This window comes from Panthera uncia, chromosome D4 (assembly GCF_023721935.1).
Source record: "Panthera uncia isolate 11264 chromosome D4, Puncia_PCG_1.0, whole genome shotgun sequence".
Classification (NCBI taxonomy): Eukaryota; Metazoa; Chordata; class Mammalia; order Carnivora; family Felidae; genus Panthera; species Panthera uncia.
Window position 1 is genome coordinate 56,465,593 of NC_064807.1, and position 18,931 is coordinate 56,484,523.

Consider the following 18,931-nt stretch of genomic DNA (forward strand, 5'->3'; position numbering starts at 1 on the left):
CCCGTTCATGCTCTGTCTCTCTCTGTCCCAAAAATAAAAAACGTTGAAAAAAAAATTAAAAAAAAAAAAATATTATATAGCAGTACTCCGTATTATCAAAGATTTATTATTTGTTTGGTTAAGAAATCTGTATTAGATGCCTTAAGAAGTTACATGACCTTCAAAAAGTAAGCAGTGCAACAACCTAAATTTCTTCTGGGAAGGGATTTTAGCTAGACAGTTAATTAAGAAAACAAAATGCAAAAATGTTAGGATTTCCACAAAGAAATATATTTATTTTTTCTTTAGAATTTGGCTCAGAACAGTAACATACAAATATTTACACTAAAATAAATTAATATGTGATTTAACTGTCAGTAATAATTATGTTGGAATATATTAATTATCCTTTCTGTGAATTCAATAAAAACTAAGATTTGGTTTTAGATTTAGAACCATCCTTCCAAATATTTGGTATGAAGCCTGGTAGCAATGCAACCGTCTGGTGTCCAGAGCAGTTACAGATGTCGCCCAGGAACAACTGGTGTCCCTTCACAGGACACCACCTCACCCCAGACGCTGACGCCAAGCAGAACTAGCTTCCTTCCTAGGAATCACGGTGGAATTTTTCAACAATAACCAGGACCTGGAGATTATTTCAGGGCCGGTGGAGTTCCTGGAATCAGCCAACCTATCTATTCACATTAAACCACCAGGAAGGAAGTAGTTCAAATGCAATATTGATTCTTTCACACTTTATTTTGTATGCTAACACTGAAACAATAGAAACTTTCTGGTTGTCCTAAAATAAGAATCTGAAAAACATGCATATGCTTTCTTAGATCATCTGAAAGTACCCATAAAAACCTGTCACTAGACAAAATACTGTATTGGCAAAATGTCCACAGCAGAGAAGAATATTTGATTAAATTTATCACTGAGGGACAGCATCAAAGACAAATTGAGTCATCTGCTAATGAGACAGTCTTATTAAAGCTGTTGTTAGTCTGAACTAAATTAGGATATAGGTACCTTCTGCAAGGTTTTTATTTGAGGGGTTGTGTGGCTTAGCAGAAAAGCACAGATGGACCTGGGAGCAAATCCTGTTTCTGAGAGTCACTAGCCACACAGCTTTAGGTGCCATCACTTAAACGCGCCAAGACTTAATTTGCGGTTGTATAAAATGGAAATTAAAACACCTACCTCCCAGGTTGTGAGAATTTAGAATAACGTATATGGAGCACCTAGTTCAGAACCTGGCACACAGTAGGCACTTATTAAATGGTGGGTATTCATATTTCTTCCAGGTTGAAATTGATAGCAAGAACCCTAGCCTTTGTATCTAGACACCAATGAAAGCACAAAATCGTATTTCGCCAGAATCCAGATTCACAGATACGGGCTCCACAAACGCTGCCTTAGGAGATACTCCAGGGTCATACTCAACATTAGCATGAAAAGTTATTGAAGGGAGAGGTGTTTGTCCATAGCGAAGATCCTTTGGGGATGGTTAATCTCCTTTCAGAGGCTGTTAAGTCCTAGTGGCTTCTCAGCTGTCCTTAAGAAGATAAGGACAAGGTCACTTAAAGCCACTGTAATTCAGATCCCTAAAGTTGCTCAAGACTCTCCAAGAGTAGTAGCAAATAACATCTTTAAGCAAATGACATTTGGGGGTGACAGGTATGTCCAATGTCTTGATTGTGGTGATGGTTTCACAGGTATATACATATGTCAAAGCTTACCAAATTGTACCCTTTTAAAAATATCTCAGTAAAGCTGTTTTTAAAAAAGTTTACTTTAGCCATTCACGGTGAGATTTCCTTCTGTTTCCTGACTGGATCCCTTTCTGCAATCTGAGTTTAAGGTCAGAGTAGGAAGGATTAATAATCCAAACTCCAGTTATCAAGGTCCCATCTCAAGCAAGGCCTGCAGGTCTAAGTGGTACGTCTGGTGAGCAGAGTCCTAAGGCTTCCTTGTCTACTATCACAGCTCCTTTGGCACAGAAAATTGTGACTGGTACTTACAGGGTTTGAGCTAAAATGACCCCAGAAAGAGCAGCATCTACCAAAACGGGTTGGGAAAAGTGACTTTGGAAGAGGAGACTAAAAGCAAAAACTTAACTGCTGAAGTCACCTGCTAAATACCAAATTTGCTTTGTAAGAAACGCTCATCTAAAAGACAACCTGATTCCACAAAGAAGTTCTGAGTCTTGGTCCATGTCCCCTCCCGGGAGGCCTAGCAGATCCTGCGAGTTGTGTAGTCCAAAACCATGCTGGCGGCACCGAGCAGGGCGGGATCCACCAAATCCGAAACTACCACGTCCACATCCTGAACCGAGGACAAGGCTTGCTGGCGGATGACATCTTTGACGATGTGGATGTAGTGACTGGCTAGGACTCCAGAGAGGATCACAAGGGAAGGATTTATGGTGTGGAGGATGTTCACAACCCCAAGACCCAAAGCCGTTCCAGCTACAAGAAAACAAAAATGAAAATAAGTCTCAAGGAGAGAGCCAAATCAAAAACACCAGAGGACAGTGGAAAGAGTCAGCAGCCCAGAATACTCACTACATTCATACTACGTAAGAGAGAGTGGTACTTTTAAAGCTGTTTGTGACTTACTCTTTTTTTTAAGTTTATTAATTATTTTTTAATGTTTATTTTTGAGATGGGAGGCAGAGAGAGAGGGGTACAAAGAATCCAAAGCAGGCTTGTGCTGACAGCAGAGAGCCTGATGTGGGGCTCAAACTCATGAACCATGAGATCATGACTTAAGGTGAAGTTGGCCATTTAACTGACTGAGCCACCCGCTCCTATTGATTTTGAGAGGGGAAGCGTACGCTTGAGTGGAGGAGGGGCAGAGAGAGAGAGAGAGAGAGAGAGAGAAAATATCCAAAGCAGACTCCTCACTGCCAATGCAGGCTCAAACTCACAAACTGTGAGATCATGACCTGAGCCAAATCAAGAGTCGGATGCTTAACCAACTGAGCCACCCAGGCGCCCTCATGATTTATTCTTAATATGAGAAAATGTTGTTATGCTTCGAAATTTAAAAAAAGCTAGATATGGTAATACTACACCATATGCTCTCAACTATGTTTAAAAAAAAAAAACTGGAAAAGACTGGAAGGGAATGCTAATAGTTGACTATCTCTGAAGAGTAAAACTTGAAGGGATACTTTTTCAATTTTTTTTAATGTTTATTTTTGAATGAGAGAGAAAGAGCGCATGTGAGAGAGTGGGGGTGGGGCAGAGAGAGAGGGAGACACAGAATCTGACACAGGCTCCAGGCTCTGAGCTGTCAGCACAGAGCCGGACGTGGGGCTTGAACTCACAAACAGTGAGATCGTGACCTGAGCTGAAGTCGGACGCTCAACCGACTGAGCCACCCAGGCTCCCCAAAGAGATACTTTTTCCTACTCTCCTGTATTTCTCTAGATCTCCTATAAAATGAACAAGTAGTTTATTCATGGTTTTAAAACAAAACAAAAAACCTGTTTAGTAAAGCAATGCTGCCAAATACCTTGAATGCCATTTCCTTTTTTTCACTCTCAGAAAGCAGGGAAAAACGGCCCTGAACACACATTCCAGAGCATTGGTCCCCAGGGGGGCTGGGTACATGTCGGAGCCCTGGGCGGTCTGAGGGGCCCTCTAGGGCACAGCTGCCCAGAGCCACATGCTCACCTGTTCTCAAGATGCTCTGGGCCTTCACGTTGCCAAGTTTTGCGGCTTGGATGAGATGGACTGCACTCACGGCCTCGTCTTTTGGCACTGACATCCCTTCCACCAAGAGCAGGTCTTCTGTTAGAGAAGAGGCAAGAGGCAGCAGTCATCACTGGGCTGTGGCAGTCCTGCAGCAGGTTTCTTTTCACATTTGCAAAGCTTTTTATCACGCACAAATGTCCACATACATTTTCCAGAGGCCGCTGTCCTCTTGCTGTCTTGGTTAGCTATCATCCAGAACTTCCCCACCTGGAAAATCCTCAACTCCAACCACAGCCTCCTATCCGGCTCTCTAGTTTCTTTACTTCTCACCTCCACATGAAACTGAGTCCTTAACGTGTTTTTTTTCCCCAAATTATCAGACTCCTCTGTATTTATCTCCTTCCTTTATCCACCCCAGATGCAGGTCACATTACTGCGAGTGCCCCACGTTCCACGGCAAGGCCTGAAGAACTGACGCTGACAGGGGTTCTCAGTTGCTGGCGCTCGGCCACTACCAGCTGCACAACCCTGTCCACGTCACGCCACCTGCAGACCCTTCTTTTCTCTATAAAACGGGTAACACCATGTACCCTGGCAGGATTATGTGAGGAACTGAATGAGGTAACAGATATCAAGTACTTAGTTAAGTGCTGGCCAGAGTCAATGCTCACTAAACATGTCTATTATCTATAGTCCTGGTCTTTTCTGCCCCTCACCTGCCCGTCATCAACCCAGGTCAATCTGCCTCCTCGTCTGCTGTCATACTTGTGTGCTGATGAGAGAAAATCCCAGCCATGCAGGCTGCCACCTAGACCCCATCCAAGGATCTTCTCACAGCTGCCCCTGCCAGCGTTCTCCCGTTCCCCCCCCCGCCCCGTGGCTCTTCTCAGTTTCCACCACCTCACACCTTATACCCCACCTCCTACCATAGGATTTCCGTCCTGCTGGCCTCTCTGCTAAAGGACACCAACAGGCAGCAGTCCCCTCACTTTTCTGCCCCCACCTATAAACACGACTGTGTTTGCACACCTTCACTCATCCTTCCCCTCTCTTAGGCCCTCTGTCGAGGCCTTGCAGCTCATCTCCTACCCCTTGCCAGGAGCTTTATAGTAGGGACTCAACTGCCCTTTCCCTCCCACATTCTCAACCCTTGCTTCCATTCCTACTGTCTGCTTTCCACTGGCAGGTGCTCACAATTTCCATGTCCTCAAAGCAATTCTTCCCTCTCAGCGTAGTCAAGTTTCTGCTCCTGTGATTTGAATGTGCTCTTTCCTAAGACAGGCATTTGCCCTGATGGGGACCAAAACTGGTTCTTGGGGGGGGGGTGGGGAGTTTATAAGCTTATTCTTCTTATACAAATAGTACATAAATACAAACAGATCAACAGATATATGGTATTAAAGTATTATGGCGGGGGGGAGGACTAAGAAAAGTCTGAACAGGCTCCTAAGGGGGGCTGAATGTAAAAAATGAGGTTGAAAAATAGTTTTCAGGGCTTCAAATAGCGTCCTCATGGCCAAAATCAATACCTTTTTCTGATTTTCTCTCTCAAAAGCAGCACTTGACATTCCCAACTATTCCCTCCCTGAAGCACTCTCCCTTTTGGCTTCTGTAACTTTACCCATTCCTGGTTTTCCTTTCTGCCCATTAAACACTGTTTTGCAAGGTTCCACCACTAACTCTTGCCTCACTCCAATCTCATTCAATTCAAAGGTTTAACTGCCACCTCAGCACTGATGATTCCCAAATCCCCACCTCTAGTCCTCTCTCCCGAGCACCAGACTCCTGTAGCCAGGCTCTGCCTACACATCTCCACCCTATGTCCCATAAGCACCCAACCATCATCTTCTGCCACAACTTGCTCCTCCTTTCATATTCTCAACCCCCAGCTGTCCGACTAGAAAACGGGAAGTCACTCTAGAATTGTACTATTTAAAGCCACTCCATTTGGAGGGATTAAGGCAAGATGGCAGAGGAGTAAGGTGACTCCAAGCTTGCCTCCTCCCCCAAACTGCTATATAAGTATCAAATCATTCTGAACACCTAAGAAATTGACCAGAAGTCTTAGAAGACAAAACTGCATGTCTATGAACAGAAAAAACAACCCATGCAAGGTAGGAACTGTGGAAGGTTGAGTCGTTGGAAGAAAAGAATGGCTGACACTGTGAAGGGGAGGGATCCCTGATCAGGGGGAGGGGAGATAAGAATGAAGAAAAAAAATAAAAGAGTGAAAATACATGCAGGGGACTACACAAAAAAAACTGTTCCCCAAAACCAATGATGGGGAAAAAGGAGAAGGTGGAGTGCAGAGTCTGAAGTTTTGGAGGTCAGTTCCCTCGAGGAAGCAGGGCAGAGCCCCAGAGTGGGCAGTGTGGTCTGAGGATCCCCTGGAGTGCATTTGGTAGAGGCGACATGGCCTCTCAAGCAGGCAAAAGCCCTGGTGGGTACCACTGAGCTGCCCCATTCACCAGTACAGAAACAAAGATGCTGGCTGCGTGTTGCAATTTACCATAAACTCTAAGCCACTGCTGCTGCACAGTCGCGCAACTGTTGCTTAGGACAAGCTGGCACCAGCCACAGTGCAGCAAAATGCTGTCCCACAGGATTCAATGCAGGTCCCAAGACACAGGGGTCTCTGAAGTGTGGGGTTTTGAAACAGAGCTGTGTCTGAGATAAAACCCAGGAGGGTGGCACCATATGGCAGGTGGACAGCGCAGACACAGGGTGAATGAAGGTGGGGAGCTGACAGAATCTGGGGACACAGGAGGATGACTGATTGCACATCTGTGGGGCACAAACTTCCCTCTCTGGAGACTAGAGTGGGGTGAAGCCATTTCACCCCTAGCCCATCAGCACTGATCAACCTCAGTGAGCTAAACAGCACCACCAAGTAGAGAATGGAGCCACCAAGTGGAGAACAGAGCCAATACACCAAGCCCGCCCCCTTGCACCCTCCAGGCACATCTCTGGTAGAGCAAGTTAGCCTGAGAATCAAAGTAGTAGGCCCCTCCACCAGAAGACCAACACAAACCGCTTCCATGCACTAGGTCTACAGATCATAGAATGCTGCAAAGCTTCAGCTCTAGGGGAAACAGGATCTAGCTTCCCTTGGGTTTTGTTTCTTTGCTTCGTTTCTATATTTGTTTTTGTGTTTGTTTTTTTTCCTGGGATACAGAAAGCAAATTTTTTATTTTTTATTGTATTTTATTTTTTTTAATTAAAAAATTTTTTTTTTTTTTTTTTACCTTTTCTTCATCTTTTTTCTTCTATAAAGCTTAAAGCTATACATCAAGGATCTAGCTTCCTTTATTATTTTTTAAATTCCATTTTATTATTTTTTTTTCCCCTCCAAAATGACAAGATGGATGAATTCACCCCAAAAGAAAGAACAGGAAGAAATGACAGCCAGGGAATTAATCAATACAGATATAAGTAATATGTCTGAACTAGAATTTAAAACAACAATTATAAGGATTCTAGCTGGGCTTGACAAATGCTTAGAAGACTGTAAAGAATCCCTTACTGCAGAGATAAAAGCTAAAACCCAGTCAGGCTGAAATTAAAAATGCTATAACCAAACTGCAAACCTGAATGGATGTCACAACAGTGAGAATGGATGAATCTGAGAAACGAATCAGTGATACAGAAGTTAAAATTATCAAAAATAATGAAGCTGAAAAGAAGAGGGAAGCAAAGATAATGGATCATGAAGGTAGACTTAGGAAACTCAGCAACTTATTAAAACGGAATAACATTCTTATCATAGGAGTCCCAGAAAATGAAGAGAGAGAAAGGAGCAGAATGTTTAGGTGAGCAAATTATAGCTGAAAACTTCCCTAATCTGGGGAAGCATGCAGACATCAAAATCCAAGAAGCACAGAGAAGTCTCATTACATTCAACAAAAGCTGGTCATCACCAAGGCATATCATAGTCAAATTCACCAAATACACAGACAAGGAAAGAGTCCTGAAAGCAGCAAGGGGAAAAAGTCCTTAACCTACAAAGGAAGACAGATCAGGTTCGCAGCAAATCTGCCCAGAGAAACTTGCCAAGCCAGAAGGGAATAGCAGGATATATTCAACATGCTGAATGGGAAAAATATGTAGCCAAGAATACCTTATCCATCAAAGCTGTCATTCAGAATAGAAGGAGAGATAGAGTTTCCCCAAAAACTGAATGAATTTGTGACCACTAAGCCATTCCTTCAAGAAATATTAAGAGGGACTCTGGGGGGAAAAAAAAAAAGACCAAAAGCAATGAAGACTGGAAAGGAACAGAGAACATCATCAGAAACACCAACTTTACAGGTAACATAATGGCAGTAAACTCCTATCTTTCTTTCAATAATCACCCTGACTGTAAATGGACTAAATGCTCCAATCAAAAGATACAGGGTATCAGAATGGATACAAAAAACAAAAACAAGATCCATCTATAACCTGTCTATAGGAGACTCATTTTAGACCTAAAGACATCAGCAGATTCAAAGTGAGGTGATGGAGACCATCTATCATGATAATGGATACTAAAAGAAAGCTGGAATAGCCATACTTCTATCAGAAAAACTAGATTTTAAACCAAAGACCGTAAAAAGAAATGAAGGGCATTACATCATAATTAAGGAGTCTACCCATCAAGTTCTAATTGTAAATATTTATGCCAACCTGGGACATCCAAATCAATTACTAACAGACATAAAGAAACTCACTGATGAAATACAATACTAGTAGGGAGTTTTAACACCCCACTTATACCAATTTACAGATTAAGCAGAAAATCAACAAGGAAACAATGGCTTTGAATGACACACTGGACCAGATGGACTTAACACATATATTCAGAACATTTGATCCTAAAGCAGCAGAATACACATTCTTTTAGAGTACACACGGAATATTCTCCAGAATAGATCATATACTGGGTCACAAATCAGCCCTTAAAAGACTGAGATCAACCATGCATATTTTGAGACCACAACGCTATGAAACTTGAAGTCAACCACAAGAAAAAATTTGAAAAGACCACAAATACATGGAGGTTAAATAACATCACACTAAAGAATGAATGGGTTAATGAGGAAATTAAAGAAGAAATAAAAAAGTACATGGAAGCAAATGAAAATGAATACACGGCAGTCCAAAACCTTTGAGATGCAGCAAAGGCAGTCTTAAGAGGGAAGTATCTTGCAATACAGGCCTACCTCAAGAATCAAGAAAGGTCTCAAATACACAACCTAACGTTACACATAAGGGAGCTAGAAATGGGAAAATAAAGAAAGCCTAAAGCCAGCAGAACAAGGTAAATAATAAAGACAGAGCAGAAATAAATGATATAGAAACAAACAACGACAACAAAAAAGAAAAGAGCAACAAAACTAAGAGCTGGTTCTTTGAAAGAATAAAATTGATAACCTCCTAACCAGACTTGTCAAAAAGAAAAAAGAAAGGACCCAAATAAATAAAATCACAAATGAAAGGGGAGAGATCACTACCAACACCTCAGAAATACAATTATAAGAGAATATTATGAAAAATTATATGCCAACAAACTGGGCAATCATAAAGATGGACAAATTCCTAGAAACACGCAAACTACCAAAACTGAAACAGGAAGAAATAGAAAATTTAAACAGACTCAATTAGCAAAGAAATTGAAACTGTAATCAAAAAACTCCCAACAAACAAAAGTCCAGGGCCAGATGGCTTCCCAGGGGAATTCTACCGTACCTTGAAAGAAGAGTTAATACCAGGGTGCCTGGGTGGCTCAGTAGGTTAAGCATCTGACTCTTGATTTTGGCTCAGGTCATGATCTCACGGTTTGTGGGATTGAGCCCTCTGTCAGGCTCCATGCTATCATCATGGATTGGGATTCTCTCTTCCCCTCTCTCTGCTCCTCCCCAGCTTGTGCATGCACGTTGTCTCAGAAATAAATAAACAAACTTAAAAAAAAAAAAAAAAGTAGTAATACCTATTCTTCTCAAACTATTCCAAAAATCAGAAATGGAAGGAAAACTTCCAAACTAATTCTACAAGGCCAGCATTACCTTGATTCCAAAACCAGACAATGACCCCAATAAAAAGAATTACAGGCCAATATCCCTAATGAACATGGATGCAAAAATTCTCAACAAGATACTAGCAAATTGAATCCAACACTACATTAAAAGAATTATTTACCACAATCAAATGGGATTTTTTTATTCCTGGGCTGCAGAGCTGGTTCAATATGTGCAAATCAATCAACGTGATACACCACATTGATAAAAGAAAGGATAAGAACCATATGATCCTCTCAATAGATGACAAAATACAGCATTCACTCTTGATAAAAACCCTCAACAAAGTAGGCATTGATGGAACATACCTCAACATCATAAAAGCTACATATGAAAGACCCACAGCTAATTAACCATTCTCAATGGGGAAAAACTGAGAGCCTTTCTCCCTGAGGAACAAGACAAGGATGTCCACTCTCACCATTACTATTTAACATAGTACCGGAAGTCTTAACCTCAGCAATCAGACAACAAAAAGGAATAAAACGCATCCAAATCAGCAAGGAAGAAGTCTACCTTTCACTATCTGCAGACGACATGATACTCTATGTAGAAAACCCAAAAGACTCCAGCAAAAAATTGCTAGAACTAACACATGAACTGAGCAAAGTTGCAGGATATAAAATCAACATACAGAAATTGGTTGTATTTCTATACACCAAAAATGAAGCAGCAGAAAAAGAAATCAAAGAATCGATCCCATTTGCAATTGCACCAAAACCCATAAGATACCTAGGAATAAACCTAACCAAAGAGGTAAAAGATCTGTACTCTTGAAAACTACAGAACACTTATGAAAGAAATTGAAGAGGACACAAAGAAACGGAAAAGCATTCCTTGCTCATGGATTGGAAGAAAAAACATTGTTAAAATGTCTATATTACCCAAAGCAATCTACACATTTAACACAATCTCCATCAAAATACCACCAGCATTTTTCACAGAGCTAGAACAAATAATCCTAAAATTTCTACGGAATCATCCCTAATAGCCAAATCAATCCTGAAAAAAACAAAACTGGAGGCATCACGATTCTGGATTTCAAGCTATATTACAAAGCTGTAGTCATCCAGACAGTATGGTACTGGCATGAAAACAGAATAGAAAACCCAGAAATGGACCCACAACTATAGGGTCAACTAATCTTCAACAAAGCAGAAAAGAATATCCAATGGAAAAAAGACACTAAATTCTACTCCTAAAACCAATACTATACTGTATGTTAACTAGAATTTAAATAAAATTTTGAAAAATAAAGCCACTCCATTCAACTACTATTTTTCTCACAGAAAACAGAAAGTTACAGTGTAGTGAAGAGTCTAAAATTCAGATCTGACCATGCTTTTCCCCTAAAAGTTCTCAATGGCTTCATTAGCTGCTGGTCCTGGCCTCCCTCTTGCTACACTCTACCCTACCTTGCCCTTTATGTACCCACACCACTGTTTCTGTTTCCCAGGCTTGGAAGCATCCCTGGCTCATCCCAACTTGCCCTGCTAATTCTACTTACCCTCTCTCAACCTCCAGGCAGCACCCTAACACTCCCTTCCCCATATGAAGAGGGCAGGGAGAGAACGCTGGTGTCCTTCTATACGTCTACATTCCTTGGCCATCATTCGCAGTGCACTTGACACTATATTATAATGATATTAAATGACTCCTTTTTCTTAGGCTAGAAACCATCCTTTTATTAACATGTCCAGAAATAGCTTTAACTCAAATAGACTTCTCAGACTTCACAACTGTAGTATGTTAATCCATTTACTTCTTCATTAAAATGTGTATTAAGTTGGGGGATGGGGGGCGCCTGGGTGGCTCAGTTGGTTGAGCACCTGACTTCGGCTCAGGTCATGGTCTTGGAGTTTGTGGGTTCGAGCCCCGTGCTAGGCTCTGTGCTAACAAACAGCTCAGAGCCTGGAGCCTTCTTCAGATTCTGTATCTCTCTCTGTCTCTGTTTCTCTCTCTCCCTCTCCCCCCCCCCCAACCCCGGCTCATGCTCTGCCTCTCTCAAAAATAAATACATGTTAAAAAAAATTTTTTTTAATGTGTATTAAGGGGGCACCTGGGCGGCTCAGTCGGTCAAACGTCCAACTTTGGCTCAGGTCACGATCTCATGGTTCACAAGTTTGAGCCCCACATCAGGCTCTGTGCTGAAAGCTCAGACCCTGGAGCCTGCTTCAGATCCTGTGTCTCTCTCTTTGCCCCTTCCCTGCTCACACTCTGTTTCTGTCCCAAAAATAAACAAACATTAAAAAAAGAAAGTTTTAAAAATGTGTATTAAGCACCCACCCTGTGCTAGAGGCCGAGGAAACAAAAATTAAAAAAATCCTCCCTGCTCTCCTGGAACTCAAGACCCTTGTCCACCCCCAGCATTGGAGAGGAAAGTGTTAATATGGGTCAAGACTAAGGGTACCTGGGAGTTTTAGTATGAGGAACCCCACCTTTCCTCCAGGAAGTGAGAAGGGTAGAAGTTCTGGCTTCAGTGTTCAGCTCTTTTTGGAATATGTACTTTGAAATACTTGTCTACAGTTTAGCTATTTAATCCCTCAGGAGAAAGAAACCAACCATCATGTAGCTTTTTTGCTTCCCTCTGCAAGGCCATTCCAGAGGCATATGCTTCAATACACCCATGACTTCCACAGGAACAATCAGGCCCATCCAGAGACACAACAAGGTGGCCAAGTTCTGCAGCACAGAAGGAGCTTCCATGGATCAATTCGTGCTGATGGATGATACCCCCGCCAATTCCTACAGTGAGAGACAATAATCAGTGAGGTGGCTCTTCCCCTGAAACAGAAAGCTGAAATATGGCAATGCCTCATGTGTTTAGCAAAGCTCTGGAATGTGAGATTCTTTATGATGCCCCTTTTCCTAAATAGCAGAAACTTACTATTAACACTTCACCTGGAAGCATTTTGGAGGAAAATCTATCTAGCAGATCCTCTGATGCTCTGTGTCGCACCTACGTGGCTCACTGTGATTTCAAGCACAGCTGTGGGGAACAGATCCATGCAGGCTCAGACTCACCGTGTGATGACAGTATACCACCTCAAGCTCACAATGCCTGTTCTCACCAAGGCCATCTCCAACACTAACGTTAGAGCCTAACTGTCCACGTGAGCACAGGGCATCCTCAACCAAGCAAGGTAAGAGCCAACAGATTTCAGTGGACAATTCTGGATGATATTCCACAGGTTTCTTGGGAGGTTCTGGTAGATTTCAGCCCCCAATGCCCTCAAGGCAACTTGGATAACGGTTTTCCATCTACTCTGTTCTACTCTTCTCACTCCTTTACTCCTGTTTCTCAGGATCACCTCCAACATAAAATTCTCACACCTAAGTCCTCGTCTTGGGCTCTGCTGTGGGAGAAACCCAAGATAAGACCATCTTTCCCAAATGTATCGCACACCACCTTTCACACACCACTTTCTTCCTTAAACAGAGAATATTAAGATTTTGCCTCTTAATGCCACCATGTCCAAAAATCTATGACTCAATGATTATGAATGTCAATGACTCTTGTTACCAAGTTTAGGAGTTATTAAGGAGGAAAGCCTGAGAAGACTATTTTTAGAGCTCTCTTGCCATCAGTTACTTCCTGTGGCACCTACTCTTCAACTCCACCCTTCTAATTTGCAAATTACCTGCTCTGAACTAAGAAATGATATCCAAGCTTGCTAAAACTGTATCTGCAACTAAGAGAAGAAGGGCCTGAGCTTCAAGAGGAGGTAGCATAATTCAGAGTTTAAGAGCACACAAGTTTTGAAGTTACATATATCTGGGAAAAATGGTGGCTCAACCACTTACTAGCTCAGTCTGTTTTTCATTCCAAAAGTAGGACATCAGCAAAAATGGCAAAGTAGGCGACTCCAAAAGTCCATCCCTCCACTAAAGCAACGAATAAACTGGCAAAAACTCTCAGAACCAATTTTTTTTTTGGAACTCTGGAAACTAACCACAGGTTTTGTAACAACCAGGGAATGCTTACTCAAGAAAAAAAAACAACAACTGATTCTTAAGAGCTCCTTCTGGCATTTTCTGGTCCCACCACCCACTCCCCAGTTTGGTGGCCTTGAACCAGCCCACATCCTGCACAGAGAAGGCAGTACTGGAAGAAGCAGGACCAACTTCATTCTCGAAAACCTGTGGTTGCTTGTTCTGACCTACTTGGCGGCTAGTGGAGGACCAAATCGAAGAGCTCAGCTCAGCTCACCTTTGTGTCACTGACCTCAGAACTCCCCTAGAGCTGGGGAGGCACTCAGGTGGCCTTTGTCAAAAACATTTAAAGGCAAAATATATTTATTCGTCTCTGCTGCCTAGGGCGACAGCTGACAGATGAGGCAAATAATATACTAACCAAGAAGACTGGGAGGCAAAGCTGGGAATGAGAAGCTTTGGGGAGTAAGAGCTTTGAACAGCTCTGACAAGTTCCTAGCAATCTGAGGTCCACACACATGCCCAGGGCAGGGCATATGCCCAGGAAAGACTGAGAAGGCCCTAAGCTCTCATGTGGGGCTCACCTCCTGGCTCTACTCAGGCAGGAAGTGAACACTAAAGCAGACTCACAAGCTGCCTGCTGGTGCTGAAGGCATGCCCCAACACCCATTCTAGCTCCTCAAACAACCTCTTACTCCTCTTACCTGTACCTGTGATAAGTGTCACAAAGTTTTCCAGGCCCTTTCCTTGGCCAAATTTCCTTTCCGCCAGGGCAGCACAATTGCCATCATTGTCCACCCACACAGGGAGATGCAAAGTGTCAGACAGGGGGGTCCTGAGGTCCACAGAGTTCCATTCTTGAATCAGTTTAGTTGAATGCAGCACAATTCCTTCCCGAGGATTTACCCGGCCACCCGTGGAAATACCTGAGCTCCACCACACACACAAGGAAAATAATTCTCATAAGCAACCTTAGAAAGTATGCCAACTTACTGGGTTTCAAACACAAATTAATTCACCCAAGATCTCCTAAGACAAGCATTACCAAAGATTGCAAGGAAATGTCAGGCAATTCTGAGCAAAATCTGTAGCTCCCCACCAATGTACGCATGACAATTACTGGGGTTCTAGGAAGTCTGCTTGGGGCCCACAGATAGGCCCTGGAGCCATCTGTACACAGAGCAGTGACTTGATGGTCAGTCATGCATCAGAACTTGGAAAACTCTGTATGTCAAAATGAACATTTCTTAACAAATCAGGAGACTATAGACACTGGAGAGGATGTGGAGAAATGGGAACCCTCTTGCACTGTTGGTGGGAATGCAAACTGGTGCAGCCGCTCTAGAAAACAGTGTGGAGGTTCCTCAAAAAATTAAAAATAGACCTACCCTATGACCCAGCAGTAGCACTGCTAGGAATTTACCCAAGGGATACAGGAGTGCTGATGCATAGGGGCACGTGTACCCCAATGTTTATAGCAGCACTTTCAACAATAGCCAAATCATGGAAAGAGCCTAAATGTCCATCAACTGATGAATGGATAAAGAAATTGTGGTTTATATACATAGTGGAATACTACTTGGCAATGAGGAAGAATGAAATATGGCCTTTTGTAGCAACGTGGATGCAACTGGAGAGTGTTATGCTAAGTGAAATAAGTCATACAGAGAAAGACAGATACCATAGGTTTTCACTCTTATGTGGATCCTGAGAAACTTAACAGAAGACCATGGGGGAGGGGAAGGGGGGAAAAAGTTACAGAGAGGGAAGGAGGCAAACCGTAAGAGACTCTTAAAAACTGAGAATAAACAGGGTTGATGGGGGGTAGGAGGGAGGGGAGGGTGGGCGATGGGCATTGAGGAGGGCACCTGTGGGGATAAGCACTGAGTGTTGTATGGAAATCAATTTGCCAATAAATTTCATATTAAAAAAAAACCGAACATTTCTTGAATATGTAATTCACAATCTCACCTACTCCCAAAATTCTGCAGTTCAGTTTTACAGCTTCTGCTGCAGCTTCAACACACATCTGTAGGATTAAATTAATCCTCTCTTCATAGGTTTTAGGATTGAACTGAGTATACTTCTTGACAATTTCACCCTAAAAGAGAAAAAAACAAGCCCTGTCTCATTGATCTAAGCTAAGAAGCAGCCTGTGAATCTTCTGACCTTTTTCACGATACATCAGACTTCACTATAGGATAGAGAGTACTGTAGATTCAGAGGACTGCTCAGGAAGGGAGCTGCTCTGATGTGGGCCGGCCGTGGGGTATGTCCAAGTAGTTTCCTGAGAAACGATCCTGGCACATGGCTACTGAAGCAACAACAGCTCACAGCAAATCACGGTGCCCCTCTTACACATAAAGTCAGTGCTGGCTAATCACAATCTTCACAAAAAGGTCGTAGTTTACTCTTTCAGGCTGAAAAATCTTCCTTGCTTAAAAACTGAGGCACCTAAATATATATCCTAGGGAGGTAAGCGCTGATCACCTCCCATAAGTGAAGCCAATAATGGCATGGTTCCAAAATGTTTAAATTACTGTGCTTTGTGATCTGTTTTAAAGCCAGTCAAGGAGAGTCTCTCCCAATTATGGTTTTTAAGTTTTTTCTTTGCTCTTCTCACTTGTGCATCATTTTGAGTAAATTTCAGAATAATGTGCCAAACTTTAAAAAAATCCCACTGAAATGTTGACTAGAATTGTATTAAACTTGTAATTCAATTTGGAAAAGTGCTGACATTTTAAAAATACTCAGCATTCCCATCTAGGACACTTTTCAAGCCTTTACATTATTTGTTGAAGTTTTATACTTTTCTTCATATAGATAGATTGCGTAAGTTGTTAGTTTAGATGATTCTTACAATTTTGGTTGTTGTTCTGAATAGGCTCTTTCCCAATCTTTTGTTATTAATGGATTTTATCCATTTACAAGGGTTAAAGCAATCACTAATGATTGTCATTAAAAGGACACCGAAAGTGGGGCGCCTGAGTGGCTCAGCTGATTAAGCATCTGACTTGATTTGAGATCCACATCGTCAGACTCTGCGCTGACAGCGAGGAGCCTGCTTGGGATTCACTGTCTCCCTCTTACTCTGCCCCTCCTCCACTTGTGCACACACATGTGCAAAAGTAAATAAATATTTTTTTAAAAAGCAAACCTAAAGTTGTGTTTCTCAACCTTCAACAAATAGTGAACAAATAGTGATGCCCTGGACCCCACCTGCAGAGATTCAAATAGCCTGGGCATCTGTATTTTTTTTTAAGCTTCCAGGTAATGCTAATGGACAGTCAGGCTAACAAACACTCACCAAGAGGAAAACTCAAAAATCTGCCTAAAATTTCATGTAAGTAGAAAGTTACTGATCTTTTTAAATTTTATTTATGTATCTTGAGAGAGACCGCACAAGCAGGGGAGGGGGAGAGAAGGAGAGATTGTGCTGTTTGTTCTTTGCTTTATCCCTTTGTGACTCCCCCAGAATTATGTGAAATAATGTTGCAGAAAACATTTCTTTTCTTCTTGATTTTAATAGGGATGTCCCTAGAATTTCACCACTACAAAGGGTGCTGACCACTGATACAGAATAGATCATCTTCAGGTTAAGAAAATCTTCTATTAATATATTTTTTTGAATGTTTATTTTTGAGAGACAGAGAGAGAAAAGAATGCGTGAATGCAAGCGGGGGAGAGACAGAGAGAGAGGGGGACAGAGGATCTGAAGTGGGCTCCACACTGACACAGACAGCCCAGTGGGGGGCTCAAACTCACAAATGTGAGATCATGACCTGAGCCGAAGTTGGACATTTATCCAACTGAGCCACCCAGGTGCCCATTCTATTAATACTTTTTAAAGAGTATTTACAAAGGAGACCACCACTTCTTTTGAGAAAATTGGGTTTTGTTTTGCTCTATTTGATCCAAACAACTTTTTTTTTATTTATTTTTTTTAACGTTTATTTATTTTTGAGACAGAGAGAGAGCATGAACGGGGGAGGGTCAGAGAGAGAGGGAGACACAGAATCTGAAACAGGCTCCAGGCTCTGAGCGGTCAGCACAGAGCCCGACGCAGGGCTCGAACTCACGGACCGCGAGATCATGACCTGAGTCGAAGTCAGACGCTCAACCGACTGAGCCACCCAGGCGCCCCTAAACAACTTTATTTTTTAAGACCTTACTATTTTTCATGGACTCCTAAAACTTTATATATCCACAAGATTTCAGAACCTTCTCTGGTAGGCTTTTTTTTTTTTTTTTTAATCTTTACTCATTTTTGAGAGACAGAGCACAAGCAGGGGAGGAACAGATAGAGAGGGAGACACAGAATCTGAAGCAGGCTCCAGGCTCTGAGTTGTCAGCAGCATAGAACCCAACGCAGAGCTAGAATTCACCAGCCTTCAGATCATGACCTGAGGCGAAGTCAGATGCTCAACCAACTGAGCCACCCAGGTGCCCCTCTGGTAGGTTTATTCTTAAGTCATCAGAGATCTTTTAACATGAACAATTTAGTGTTTTTATGATGCTCTCTCAGTCTCTGTCAACACTGCTGATTTTTTGGTTAAGGGACTGAAGTATGCTGTACTCAACTAAAAATCATGTTCTAGAGGAGATGCAATTCCCTTCCCCATTTGCCGATGTCTTCCTCTGGATAATGACCGTAATCAACATGCTACATGCTGTTACCAAATATAGAATTCCAGGTCTCCTGGGTGGCAAGAGCCCTCTCTGGTGCCTAAGGTGTCTCCCATGGTTAATTCAAGTCTCACTAACTTGGATTCCCGGAGAATTTTATTTCTCTGAAATGTCAATAATTTGTAAAATATTGCAAGACAAACATTGTAATGGATCTAAAAGTCAATCCTGTGAGCAAATGATTATAAACTCTAATGTATGTTTCTAGTCCTACCTTCCAACCATACTTTAAAGAAAAGACCAATTATTTATATGAGGTATGAAGTTAAGACTTAGGAATTATTTTACCTTCATGCTGACTATTGCAACTCGGAGGTTTGTCCCACCAAGATCAACAGCCAAGGCACTTAGAGTTTCAAGAATATGGTCAATATCTTGAGAGATATTCTCCTTCACAGGAGGAAAGCAGAATTTCTTTTGCAGTGGCTCTTGAAGATCAATAGATTTGAGAAACTTCAAAATCCTTGGAACAGCATTTCCATCCCCATATATCTTTGAACTGCAGTATCAAAAAAGTCAAATTAAATGCTTCTCTCATACATGTGAAATGGTATGGAGGACACGGTACTAATA

General features: G+C 42.1%; 1 protein-coding gene across 6 annotated transcripts in view; it reads right to left on the reverse strand.

Moving 5' to 3' along the window:
• Positions 1–248: 248 nt before the first annotated feature.
• Positions 249–18,931, reverse strand: part of GNE (glucosamine (UDP-N-acetyl)-2-epimerase/N-acetylmannosamine kinase) — a 71,176-nt gene continuing 52,493 nt past the window's right edge. For 4 of the 6 annotated variants that reach the window (XM_049626357.1, XM_049626382.1, XM_049626366.1 and 1 more), the window contains 6 exons: positions 18,647–18,857; positions 15,644–15,773; positions 14,377–14,598; positions 12,302–12,484; positions 3,663–3,779; positions 249–2,450 (listed from right to left, as the gene is read on the reverse strand). In XM_049626357.1, the coding sequence (XP_049482314.1) occupies positions 2,215–2,450; positions 3,663–3,779; positions 12,302–12,484; positions 14,377–14,598; positions 15,644–15,773; positions 18,647–18,857 (1,099 nt within the window). In that variant the 3' untranslated portion in view covers positions 249–2,214. The remainder of the gene's footprint in view (positions 2,451–3,662; positions 3,780–12,301; positions 12,485–14,376; positions 14,599–15,643; positions 15,774–18,646; positions 18,858–18,931) is intronic. The other 2 variants (XM_049626347.1, XM_049626376.1) reach the window with 2 other exon arrangements.